Raw genomic sequence first — 13,075 nt, 5'->3', positions numbered from 1 at the left:
ATATGGTGACCTCCTTGCAGCCGGGGACCACGAGGTTGCCTAAGGAGGGGTGAACCCGCCCAGGTCGGAAACGGAGCGGGTAAAAACTCCCGTGCTGATCAGAAAAATGTCCAGCCTCATCACCTTTAAGAAAAATAAATATGGCCGGGGGTGGTGGCTCACGCCTATAATCCCAGCACTTTGGGAGGCTAAGGCGGGCGAACCACTAGGTCAGGAGTTCAAGAACGGCCTGGCCAACATGGTGAAACCCCGTCTCTACTTAAAATACAAAAATTAGCTGGGCGTGGTGGCAGGCGCCTGTAATCCCAGCTACTTGGGGGGCTGAGGCAGGAGAATTGCTTGAACCCAGGAGGCGAGGTTGCGCCACTGCACTCTAGCCTGGGGGACAAGAGGCAGACTTTGTCTCAAAAAAAAAAAAAATTAAAAAAAATAGAAAGGAAAAGAAAGAAAAATAAATATAAACCTACATTGAAATATCTTCTTTATCTAACTATGTTTGACAAAGACCCAGGTATTTCATAGCACCATGTTTTTGAGAGTGTAATGAAACAGCATATATATCATTGTTTAAAATATAAATTGATTTAATCCCTATGGATGGATATGGACAATATCTCTCATATTCTGATCCAGGTTTCAACTCTTGCTGATAAATTTAGTTTTATGTGAAATACTGCATAGACAAAGAAAATCACTGCAACATTATTAGTAAGTGCTGAAGATTGGAAAAATTTAAACAGTGGATGGGTTAAAAATATCATGTATCCTTAAATACTATGATATCATTTTAAAATAATGCAGCAATAGATACACTGACATGGAATAATCTCCAACATATATTGCTAAATACTTTTAAAATAATATGAAGAACAGTATATGTATTTTGTTACACCCATTTCTATTTAACAAAATTAAGTGGAAGAAAACAATCTGCTTGTTCATGCATGGAATAGCTCTGAAAACAACTATTAACAACTGTTTTGGGGAAACCGAATGACTACAGAGCCAGGATGAGACAAAACTTTATTTTCTGTATACAACTCTTTGTAGCTTTTGATTTTGTACAATGTACCTGTTAGTTATAATACATAAAAATTTAAGTAATTAAACATTTTATTTAAAATTAAATATTTTTATGCCTTGACTCTAGAACTAAATAGACCCGGTTTCATAATTTATTGCCACTCCATAGTATCTATGTGGAACAAGGCAAATTATTTAACATTCTTAAACTCCATTTTCTTTAAGAGGATTATGTTATGATATGCAGTTGTGACCTTTAAATAAGATAATGTATATAAAATCCCTTACACAGTATTCTGCACACAGCACATAATAACAAATTATTAGAGATTCTTTTACCTTTTCCTTCTCCTGAAATTATACCCAAATTGAATTATTCAAATTTTTTTTGACATCTAATTTAAGATGGACCATGATTAAGAAGTACAAACCATTTATCCAAGAGAAGATTTCTTAAAATGATTAGCGGTTTACTTTAGCATGATCCATACACAGTGATATAAGGTTTTTGTTTACATAGTTTTATAATACATGTTCTTAAATAAATTGAAGGTAGACCAGCCAAGCCTGTTAAAACAGTATATATAACATTAAAAGAGAACATTTAGTGGTGTCTAGATCCTGACTAAACATGCTTGGCTCTAAAGTTTTATTTTTAAAAAAATTAGCCAGGCATCATTGTGCAAGCTTGTATTAACAGTTTTAGCTACTCAGGAGGAGGGTGAGGTGGAAGGACCACTTGAGCCCAGAAGTTCAAGACTGCAGTAAGTTATGATCATGCTACTGTACTCTAGCATGTATGAGAGTCAGACTCTGTCAAAAAAAAAAAAAAAAAAAAAAAAAAAAAAGGCCGGGTGCGCAGTGGCTCACACCTGTAATCCCAACACTTTGGGAGGCCGAGGCAGGCAGATCACAGCATCAAGAGATCCTGGCCAAAACGGTGAAACCCCATCTCTACTAAAAACACAAAAATTAGCTGGGCATGGTGGCGCGTGTCTGTAGTCCCAGCTACTCAGGACGCTGCGGCAGAAGAATCGCTTGAACCAGGTAGGTGGAGGTTTGAGTGAGCCAAGATCGCACCACTGCACTTCAGCCTGGGCGACAGAGCCAAACTCCATCTCAAAAAAAAAAAAAAAAAAAAAAGTTCAGGGGAGGTTGGTAGAATTCAGTAGTAAAGCCATCTGATCCTGAGCTTTACTTTGCTGGGAGATGTTTTTAATAATTGATTTAATCTCATTACTTGTTATTGATCTGTTTGGGTTTTCTATGTTTCCCTATTTCAATCTTGATAGCTTATATGTTCAGGAATTTATCAATTTCTGCTATGTTTTCCAATTGGCTGGCATATAGTAACTCATAATATTCTCTAATGATCTTTTTTATTTCTGTAGTATCAGTTGTAATATCTCATATTACATTTATAATTTTTTATTACATTTCAAATTTTTTTATTTTTTTATTTTTTTTGAGATGGAGTCTGGCTCTGCCACCCACACTGCAGTGCAGTGGTGCAGTCTCAGCTCACTGCAACCTCCACCTCCTGGGTTCAAGCGATCCTCCTACCTCAGCCTCCCAAGGAGCTGGGATTAAAGGTGCCTGCCACAACGCCCGCCTAATTTTTGTATTTTAGTGGAGATAGGGTTTCATCATATTGGCCAGGCTGGTCTCCAACTCCTGACCTCAGGTGATCCACCCACCTTGGCCTCCCAAAGTGCTAAACGCATGAGCTACTGCACCTGGCCTAATTTTTTTTTTCATCTTCTCTCTGTTACTTAGTCTAATGGTTTATCAGTTTTATTTATCTTTCCAAAAAAATCAACGTTCCGTTTCACTGACCCTTCATATGTTTCAGTCTCTATTTTGTTTAGTTCTGCTCTAATCTTTCCTTTTGCTAATTTTCAGTTTGGTTTGTTCTTGCTTTCCTAGTTCATAGAGGTGCATCAGGTGATTTATTTGAAATCTTTTTACTTTTTTGATGTAGGCATTTACTGCTATAAGCTGCACTCTTACTACTGCTTTTGTTGTATCCTATAGGTTTTGGTATGTTATGTTCTATTTTCATTTGCTTCAAATTTTTTTTATTTCCTTCTTAATTTCTTCACTGACCCATTGGTCATTCAGAAGCATGTTTAATTTCCAAGCATTGGTACAGTTTCCAAATATCCTCTTGTTATTAATGTCTAACTTTATTTCATTGTGGTCTGACAGGATACTTAACATAATTTCAATTTTTTAAAATTTGCTGAGACTTGTTTTGTGGCCTAACACATGATCTGTCCTGTAGAATGTTCCATGAACTGATGAAAATAATGTATATTCTGTGGCTGTTAAATGAAATATTATTTAAATATCTGTTAGGTCCACTTGGTCTATAGTGCAGTTTAAATCCAGTATATGTCTTGATTGATTTTCTGTCTGGATCATCTATCTGTTGCTGAGAGTGAGGTGTTGAAGTTCCCAACTATTACTATATTGGGGTCTAAATATAGATATATTTGCTTTATATATCTGGGGGCTCTGGTGTTTAGCGCGTGTGTGTGTGTGTATTTTATTGTTACATCCTCTTGCTGAATTGATCCCTTTATCACTATATATTAATAATTGCCTTCTTTGTCACTTTTTATGTTGTGGGGTTTTTTTCTTTTTTTAACTTGAAGTCTATTTCATCTGATACTCTATACCTACTCCTGCTCATGTTTGGTTTCCATGTGCATAGAATTTCGTTCTCAATTCCTTCATTTTCAGTCTATGTGTATCTTCATGGGTGAAGTCAGTTTCCTGTAGGCAGCATATAGTTGGGTCCTGCTTTGTCTTTTTTTTAAAATTCATTCAGCCAGTCTATATTTTTTAATTGGGGAATTTAAATGCTTTACATTCAAGGTTATTAATATGTGAGCACTTATCCCCACTACTTTTAAATTGATTTCCGGTTATTTTGTATATCCTTTGTACCTTTCTTCCTGTCTCATTGTTTTTATCTATGCAATTTGGTGATTTTTCTGTAGTGTTAATGTTTGAGTCCCTTCTCTTTTTCATCTACATATCTGTTCTATCAGTGTGTTTTATCTGCATGTTTTCATAATAATTAGATATCATTTTTTTACTCCAGATGCAGAAGTAATTAATCATTTCTTTTAGAGTCAGTCTAGTCATGATGAATTCCCTCATTTTCACTTGTCTGGGAAAGACTATTTCTCCTTTATTTCTAAAGAATAGCACTGCCAGTTATAGTATCCTTGGCTGGCAGTTTTTCCTTTCAGCACGTTGAATATATCATCCCATTCTCTCCTGGTCTGTAAAGTTTCTGCTAAGAAATCTGCCATTAGTCTGATGGGGATTCCCTTTTATGTGATTTGACACCTTTCTCTAGCCGTTTATAGAATTCTCTCTTGACTTTTGAGAGCTTGACCATAAAATGCCTTGGAGAAGCCCTTTTCAGGTTCAACCTATTTGAAGATCATTGGGCTTCCTGTATCTGGATGTCCATATCACTCCCAAGACTTGGAAAGTTTTCAGCTATTATTTCATTAAGTAGGTTTCAATGCCTTTTTTCACCTCTTCTTCTCCAACTCCCATGATGCAAAAATTGATCACTTAATGGTGTTCCACATGTTCTGTAAGCTTTCTTCATTCTTTATTTTGATCTGACTGGGTTACTTGAAAACACGTGTTTTCAGGTTCAGAAATTCTTTCTTCTTCTTGATCTAGTTTATTGTTGAAGCTCTTGATTTTATTTTTATTTCATTTACTGAATTTTTCAGTTTTGAGATTTCTGATTCTTTTTATGATACCTACCATTTTCCTGAATTTCTCATTCAGATCATGAATTGTTTCCTGATTGTGCTGAATCCTTTATCTGTGTTCTCTTGTATTTTGCTGAGTTTCCTTAAGATCTTTATTTTGAATTCCTTTTCAAGCATTTGATAGGTTTCCTTTACTTTGGGGTATATTAACTGGAGCATTTTTGCGTTCCTTTGAAGGTATCAAGTTTCCTTGCTTTTTCACATTTCCTGTGTCCCTACACTGGTATCTGTGCATACAATGGAACAGCCACTTTTTCCAATTTTATGATATAGCTTTTATATGGAAAAACCTTTTCCTGTAGATATGCTGTATAGTCTCAGTTGGACAGGACGCTTTGACTTTGGTTCCGTGCAACAACAGTAATATAGACTCCATATGATTTCTTCAGCTTTCATCAACATCAGTGGTGTCTACTGAGTGCCTCACTGGCCTAGGCTGCAGCTGTTTGTGGATGCTCTGGTGTGGCTTTACTGGAAGCAAGAATGCTGGGAAGGCAAGTTTTTTTTTACCCTGGGGGGTGAACACACGCATGCACACAATGCTCTACCACTAGAAGGGACAGAATTGCCGGCAAGCCCCAGGTGCATGCCATTCTACTCTTAATCTTCTTCTCTCCACTCTTAGCACTCTTAAATTTGTAAAGATGGGAGGGCAGAAGGAAATGTTTTGGAATTTACTTCTCTTCATAAATCAATTGAAAGCTTATGGCATTATCTGTCTTCTCATACTAAAAGAGATAGGTGATACATGGTTTTCTTTCCTCTCCTGCTTGATTTCATACATTTTTCACAATTAGGGTGAAGAAAAATACACAGGTGCCATTGTCCTTCAGAAACCTCTGTAAGAAGACTTTTAATTATGGATTCAATCTCTATTAGACACATAACTGTGGCTTTTTCATTTTCTGTTGATGTCAGATTTTGTCAGTTGCATTTTTCTGTATTTTTAAAATCTCATATACACTTTTAAAGTCATTGGCATAATGTTATTCTTAATATCCTGTTAGTATATCTCATGTAGAATCAATCTTGCTACTGGTAATATGTGCCTTCTCTTTTATATTTATCAGTCCTCTTAGGGATGTGGCAGTTTTTAAATACTGACATCTTTGACACATCTTCAATCTATGGGGTCTATGCTCCGTCCTCTAGAATCTTTGAGGATAGTAACTGCTTCCACCAATATAACATATGGTAGGAGTGATGCTGTTTGAATTCTAAGGCTAGGTCATAAAATACCTTGTAGCTTCTTGCTGGTTCTCAAGTGAGACTGTTCTCTAGGGAAAGCCAGCTGCCATGTAAGAAATCTGACTACCCTGAAATCACTATATTGGAAAAGCGGCAAAGAGAAAGATAAAGCTATAAGTACAAAGGCAATTAAAACACAAACAGTTGACCAGGTGCGGTGGCTCAAGCCTGTAATCCCAGCACGCTGGGAGGCTGAGGTGGGCAGATCACAAGGTCAAGAGATTGAGACCAACCTGGTTAACACAGTGAAACCCCATCTCTACTAAAAATACAAAAAAATTAGTCGGGCGCTGTGGCGGATACCTGTAGTCCCAGCTACTCAGGAGGCTGAGGCAGGAGAATGGCATGAACCTGGGAGGCGGAGCTTGCAGTGAGCCGGAGCTTGCAGTGAACCGAGATAGCGCCACTGCACTCCAGCCTGGGTGACAGAGCGAGACTCCATCTCAAAAACAAAAAACAAAAAACAAAAAACAGCAAATCAACTACAAACACCTTACTAGTCTATCCTGTGAGGGCCTGCCCTTTGCCCTCACAAATCATAAACCATGTCAGTACACTAATAGAGGCATGGTTTAAGAGAGTACATAATTTAAATAAGTAAGAAGTGTTACCTAGGTAAACCACAGAAGTATAAATGTAATTAATGAGGCTGTCAGGAGGATACAGTGGGTACTTCATATACCCATGGGAATAACTGATTTGAATATATTTATAATCTGTCCCCTTCCTTATTTCACATTAAGTAGTAAGTTGAGAAAGGAGGCCATTTATTTTTAACATGCAATGCTGAAATATCCCTACTTCTGCAACACACAAGGCACATGTTGTATTCCCAGCCATTTAAAATAAACATTTCCAGGAACTTTAATATTATATTATACAAGCAAAGTAAAAAGACTTTTAAAAAATTTTAAAGTTATAGATTGGGGAAGTTCAGAAAGTACTAGCACCTAGTATAATGAATGCTTGGAACCTAGGTATTCAATTAATATTTACTACACGAATATCAATCAATCCGTCAATGTCAAGTAGTTTATCAGCACAGACCAGTTTCTGGCCAAAATCACAAGTACTACCTGCAATAAAAAGTTACTAAACTATTAATTCATATCCTTCAATGTGGTGGTCCTCAGATACTATATATCCATTTCCTTGAGAATAGTTTATTTTCTCTTTCAGTGTAAGATTTTTTTAAAAAGAGATTAAAATAAAGTCATCTGCCATAACAGATCCACTAAAGACAAAAGAACCTGAGATTGTTTTTAGCCCAATGAGGAAAAAAATGGAATTGCTTTAATGCTTACGTCAGTTTTACAGCAAAATGAATGAGCCACTTAAAATAATGTATGAGTAACCTACCAAATCCAGGAACACTTTTGAGACTGGCTTTGAGGCAAATTTTCTCCAATCTGAGGTAGCTATATCTCATCAGACAATTCCACAGGAACATCCAGTCCATTCTTGTCCGATGGTTCATTATAATGACACTTCTTTCTCCAGGAACAAATGCATCACCAGTTATAATCACTTTTACACCAAACATGGTCTCCAATAATGCCTAAGAAAATAATACAGATATAGAGAAAAATATGATTTTCCATAGGTAAGTTTTATCATGCCCTATAAATAAATCTTAAGATTTCTAATATATAAAAGTTAGTATTTCCCATGATCCTTGCTTCTATAATAAAAAATTGGGTGGTGATGTTATCTAGAAGAATGAGAATATCAAGCACTATTTCTATTTTAAGTTTCTGTGATTTCCTAATTTAAAAAATGCTAATTATCCTTGAAATCAAGATACCTTATTAAGTAAAAAGAAAGTATAAAAGGTTATAGTATATCAAGATTCTACTGTGTAATATTTTAAGGATATATATATATGTAACATTATTACCTTTTTTCTAGAAAGAATAGTCAAAGAATTAGCACTGGGTACAGGGGAAAAAATATCCCAGAAAGTTAAACTGTTCACTTTATAGCCTCCTGTACTATGATGTTTTAAAAACAAAAACATAGATCTTACTTAGACACTATATAAAGAATAAATTAACTATACATCTACTAAAATACTACAAGCCTTAATACCTGGAACACAGTAATGTTCAAATGTTTGCTGAATTTGCTTAATTCACTTTTCTGATGGGCCAGGTATACAATACATATGAAATATTTAGAAAAACAATATATTACAGACTTACGAGTTCTTGAAAGTAAAATAACAGCTTATAATAAAACCTGATTATTGATTTCAAACTCCTATTTGAATTCTCAAATTATTTACATGTAACAAATTTACTAGTTAATATTTGACTTATTAATAAAGAGAGAAATTTATCTAAAGGCAAATATACAGTACAGAATCAAAAGTTCTCTTTGCGAATATCATGATAATCTTAAACAAGGTAAAGCCAACAGACAAACTCATATAATGGAAAAATGATACAACAAGTAAAGTAGATGAACTACAAGTACCTATAGCAACATGAAAGATACACAGAAGCATAATTTTGAGACAGCAAAACAAACAAAAATATATACAATAAATGTCAATATACAAGACTTTCTAAAAGATTAAGATATTTTAAAGATGATTATATAGATGCTAAAATTATAAAGAAGAAGAAAATAACTATCTTAAAAGTCAGATGAATAACTACTTCTACCAAAAGGAGGGTGTTTTGACTGGAAGTCTAGGTAGCTTGCTGGAGAGCTGACAATGTTGTATTTCTTGACCTAGTTGATAGTTACCCTCAAAATTTTTCATTAAATTGTACATTTGTGTTTTAATAACTTTTTGGTATGTTTGCTATACTTCACAACAAAAAAGCATTTTTAAAAAAATGAAATATGAAACAGTAAGACTTTGAAACACATAATAGGATCAATAAAACACTGGTTCAAAATAATATTAGCTAAAGAAATATACTAGAAAGTAAAAAGAAGTTAGAAAAGTTGTATGTCCAAATTGCTACCGAGTCAAGGTGTTAACATCTTGATACAAAATCATTTGGACTAAGTAGCTACAGATATCCCATAGGTCCTCATTAAGTTACTTTCCCACAGCTGAGGTTCACTTTCAGCATGGGTATTTAATCCAGTACCTATTATGTCCTAGAAGGACGGCCTCCAAGAGGTCAATAAAAATGTATTCCTCTTAAGCTGTATATAAAGATATGTCAATGTGTACACATACTTTTGTTAAGTAAAATGCTTGCAGTTTTCATCAAATTTTCAAAAGGGTCCATAACTGCTCAACTAATTATAACCCCTACTCTAAAAAGTCCCTTGAAAGTGAAATACCTACATGTAAGACCTCCTGGTAAAAAGGATCATGGCAGAGTCCTCCGGGCTTGGACCCACAGCAAAAAATGTCATTTTTTTTTTTTCTTTTGAGATGGAGTCTCGCTCTGTCACCCAGGCTGGAGTGTAGTGGCGTGATCTTGGCTCACTGCAACCTCCGCCTCCTGGGTCCAAGCGATTCTCCTGTCTCAGCCTCCCGAGTAGCTGAGATTACAGGCACCCGCCCACCACGCCCAGCTAATATTTTGTATTTTTAATAATGACGGGATTTCACCATGTTGGCCAGACTGGTCTTGAACTCCTGACCTCATGACTCGTCCACCTCGGCCTCCCAAAGTGCTGGCATTACAGGTGTGAGCCACCGCACCTGGCCAAGAGTTAAAAATCTTAAGCCTATAAATCCCAAACCTCATATATAACCCTATATATGCAATCTCTAACATATGATACCTATGGATTCCAAACAATCCTTTGCTTTTCATTATGAAAAATAACAAAATTTAAAAATCCAAGACTGGGATGGGTGTGGTGGCTCACACATGTAATCCCAGCACTTTGGAAGGCTCAGGCAGGAAGATCGCTTGAGGCCAAGAGTTCAAAACTAGCCTAGGCAACATAGCAGGACTCCAGCTCTACAAAAAAATTTTAAAAGCTAGGCATTGTGGCACATGCCCAGAGCCTTAGCTACTCAGGAGGCAGAGGCAGAAGGATTGCTCAAGTCCAGGAATTTCAGGTTACAGTGAGATCTGACCGCACCACTGCATTCCAGTTGGGCAAGAGAATGTTGTCTCAAAAAAAAAAAAAAAAAAATCACCTCCACCACCACCACCAAGATCGGGTGTCTAGGAACATCTCATATAACATGACATTCTCTCCTTTGACATCCAGCATTCTATCAGAATATGCCTGAAGGTTATAAATAACCTTCTGGGCAGCCAAGATCTCAAGTCCACATTAATCAGTTGTAATACCAGATGAGACATATCCAGTCAACCTATTTACAGCTCCTGCAAAGGCAGAAAAACAAATATACTACACAGAAATAAAGTTGTAATATCTATAAAGAACTCCAGAATTCAAATAATCCAGACTAAAAGACTGGGAAAAAAGACACTATTCTCGTATTTATTTTATTTCTAGTATACGAGAGAGATAATAGTGTCAACAGTAATAAATCTTACAAAATTTTATAATGCATTGTTTCTTATATTGAAGAGTAACAATTCTGATAATTTTTACCTAATTGGTCAAAGATTTCTCTGTGTATTATTTAATAGAAATATGGAAGCATTTTCCAAGGATCTTTTATATACCACTACTTACTATGTCCAAGTGTTCCATCGTGTATAAAAACACAAAGATGAGAGTGGTTCCTCTCAAGATGACAGAGAAAGTTTTGCCATCATGCCTGCTGCTCTCACTCTCATTTATCATTCTGATGGATCTTTATTTAGTCTGAGGTAATAACAACTCATCTCCACATCTGCTTTTGCTTTTCAGGTTCAGCTTAGGTCTGGTTACCCAAATCTCTAGCTACTTGAGGCTTTGCAATCCCAACTCATTCTTCAAGACACTGAGCACCCACTTTGTTAAGAGCAACAGTACAGACAAAAATCACGTTCAGCAATCTATGTTTATTGAACATCTGTTTTATGCTAGGATTGGAATGGTATCAAAAGATCAGAAGGCTGTGGAAGAAACCTGTGCCCTAGGCAGACAGTTAGAAAATGACCTCTAAATTCTTAAGGCATGATTTATGGTGAAAGGACAGAACTCCAAGTAATTTTCATAATCCCAGGTAGTAATCAGACTGTTTGGTCAGAGTTAAGATTTTGAGAAGCAAAAACTGCTCTGAGCACATGCTGAGTTTGACCCTTACAGTATTGATTAGGTTGAACAGAACTGTCCAAAAATGAAAGGAACAAAGACATGCACTCCAAATTATAGAAACATTCAAACAAAGACTGAATGGTCACCCTGCAGATTGTTCTTGAAGGGATTCTTGCCCACAGAGTTAGGTTAGACAAAGTGACCTCTAAGTCTCATCTAATTCTAAGATTCTAAAACACTTCACTGCTATGCCTCTTTTAGCACAGAAAATGTGCTCCTTAAAAATAGTAAGACAAGAAAAATCTTGCCAACGAAATCATTTTAATCCACAAGAGAAACTTAACGAAAGAGAAGATCATTTTGTGACTATTTTTGTGAAGCAATAATTAGTTTAAGTGCATTTATCCTAATTTATTTTTGGTGGAAAATTATTTTTAACTGTTTGGGATTGCTTAAAATAAAGTACATCAATAAGGGATAAGAATAAGTTTCAGATTAAATTCACTTTGAATTTAAAAATAATATATTTTATTATTGCTTAAAAACTCCTTTAGCTCCCTGTACAAGTATGAGATAAAAGGCGATTAAAGACACCCTTGATAGTTCTTCTCCATTTCTTTCAACAGAGACATTCATTATCTCAAAACTAGGATATCAATTTTTCTGTAACCTAGCTATAAGGAATTCAACGTCTATACATTTCTTAACTAAAAAAACGTTCTCTGCCTGATATGCTGTAACTAGTAAACTAAACAGCTGAGTGACAGCAGTTTTCCAAATGTATACTAATTTTTTACTAGTACTGTGGTAGTTAAATCTTACCTATGTGTTAAACTGTCCAAACAGCTAATAAGACAAAAGTTAGGAATAGGTGAAATTATCTTTGAAAATCTCCTAGGATGGTGCATCTCAAAAGATTACACTATCAGTAAGTCCAGCTCGGCCAATCTTCTCCCAAAATTGTACTACATTGCTATTACCCTACCTGACCATCAGACAAAGTGATTGGTTTGTATGTTGTTTAAAAATATCTATCTTTAAACATAAGAATCATACTCAGTAGAGAACCACTCATACTTCCCATTTCATCTCATATGAAGCAGAAACAATTCATTCTCTTCTCTGCCCACTATTCCCTTACCTATCTTAGTGTATGTAATTGAAACTGTACAAATACTGTGGGTGTATAATGTAATTCTGCAGTAATAGTAATGCTACTAATATTAATAACAGTAGAAACAGCTACTGCAGAATTTGTTTAGTAACTTGTCCTATGAATACCAGCATTTCTTCCAGAGTAAGAGTTTTAACTGTGTACATGGCTGCCCAGAAAAAAAAAGACATTTCCCAGATTCTACTACAGTTTTTAGCTGCTCTTACCAGTTGAGTAAGCAAAAGTGATATGTGCAACTTGCTATGTACTAGACACGTGAGTCACTCATACAGAAAGAAAGCATTTGCTCTAGACTTCCTCCAGAGTGGGGCAAAGAAGTGGCAGTCACCCAGTCTTGACCAAATACAAGAGGACATTATACCAGGCTGGAGGCCAAGCTAGATGGATTAACAGGATAGAAGACATCTGAACCCTTGATGACATCAGGACCCTTTGATGACCTCAGAGACCGTAGGTACCTTGCCAGCCTGGCCCTGTAAGTCAGTACAGTTCTACCGTATTTGAGCCACTATATTTTGAATTTTCTTTAAAACACCAGTTTAGCCTAAAATATAAAAGCAAAACTAAAACTAAAACTAAAATTAATATAATACCAAATATTTACTGTGTATCTACCAAATGGCAAGCATTATACTAAAAAGGCTATATATTTATTATCTCGTTTAATCATTACGATGACTTTCTGATATAGGTA

General features: G+C 35.7%; 1 protein-coding gene across 3 annotated transcripts in view; it reads right to left on the bottom strand.

Annotated features, from left to right (window-relative positions):
• LCLAT1 (lysocardiolipin acyltransferase 1) overlaps positions 1 to 13,075 on the bottom strand; it is a 219,367-nt gene that overhangs the window by 112,483 nt on the left and 93,809 nt on the right. For all 3 annotated transcript variants that reach the window (XM_025354950.1, XM_025354949.1, XM_025354948.1), the window contains one exon: positions 7,434 to 7,632. Coding sequence is in view for 2 of the 3 variants with exons in the window: in XM_025354949.1 (XP_025210734.1) it covers positions 7,434 to 7,632 (199 nt within the window). In the remaining variant the exon portion in view is untranslated. The remainder of the gene's footprint in view (positions 1 to 7,433; positions 7,633 to 13,075) is intronic.

The sequence above is a fragment of the Theropithecus gelada genome, chromosome 13 (assembly GCF_003255815.1).
Source record: "Theropithecus gelada isolate Dixy chromosome 13, Tgel_1.0, whole genome shotgun sequence".
Classification (NCBI taxonomy): Eukaryota; Metazoa; Chordata; class Mammalia; order Primates; family Cercopithecidae; genus Theropithecus; species Theropithecus gelada.
This window is presented reverse-complemented; position numbering and strand designations above follow the sequence as displayed.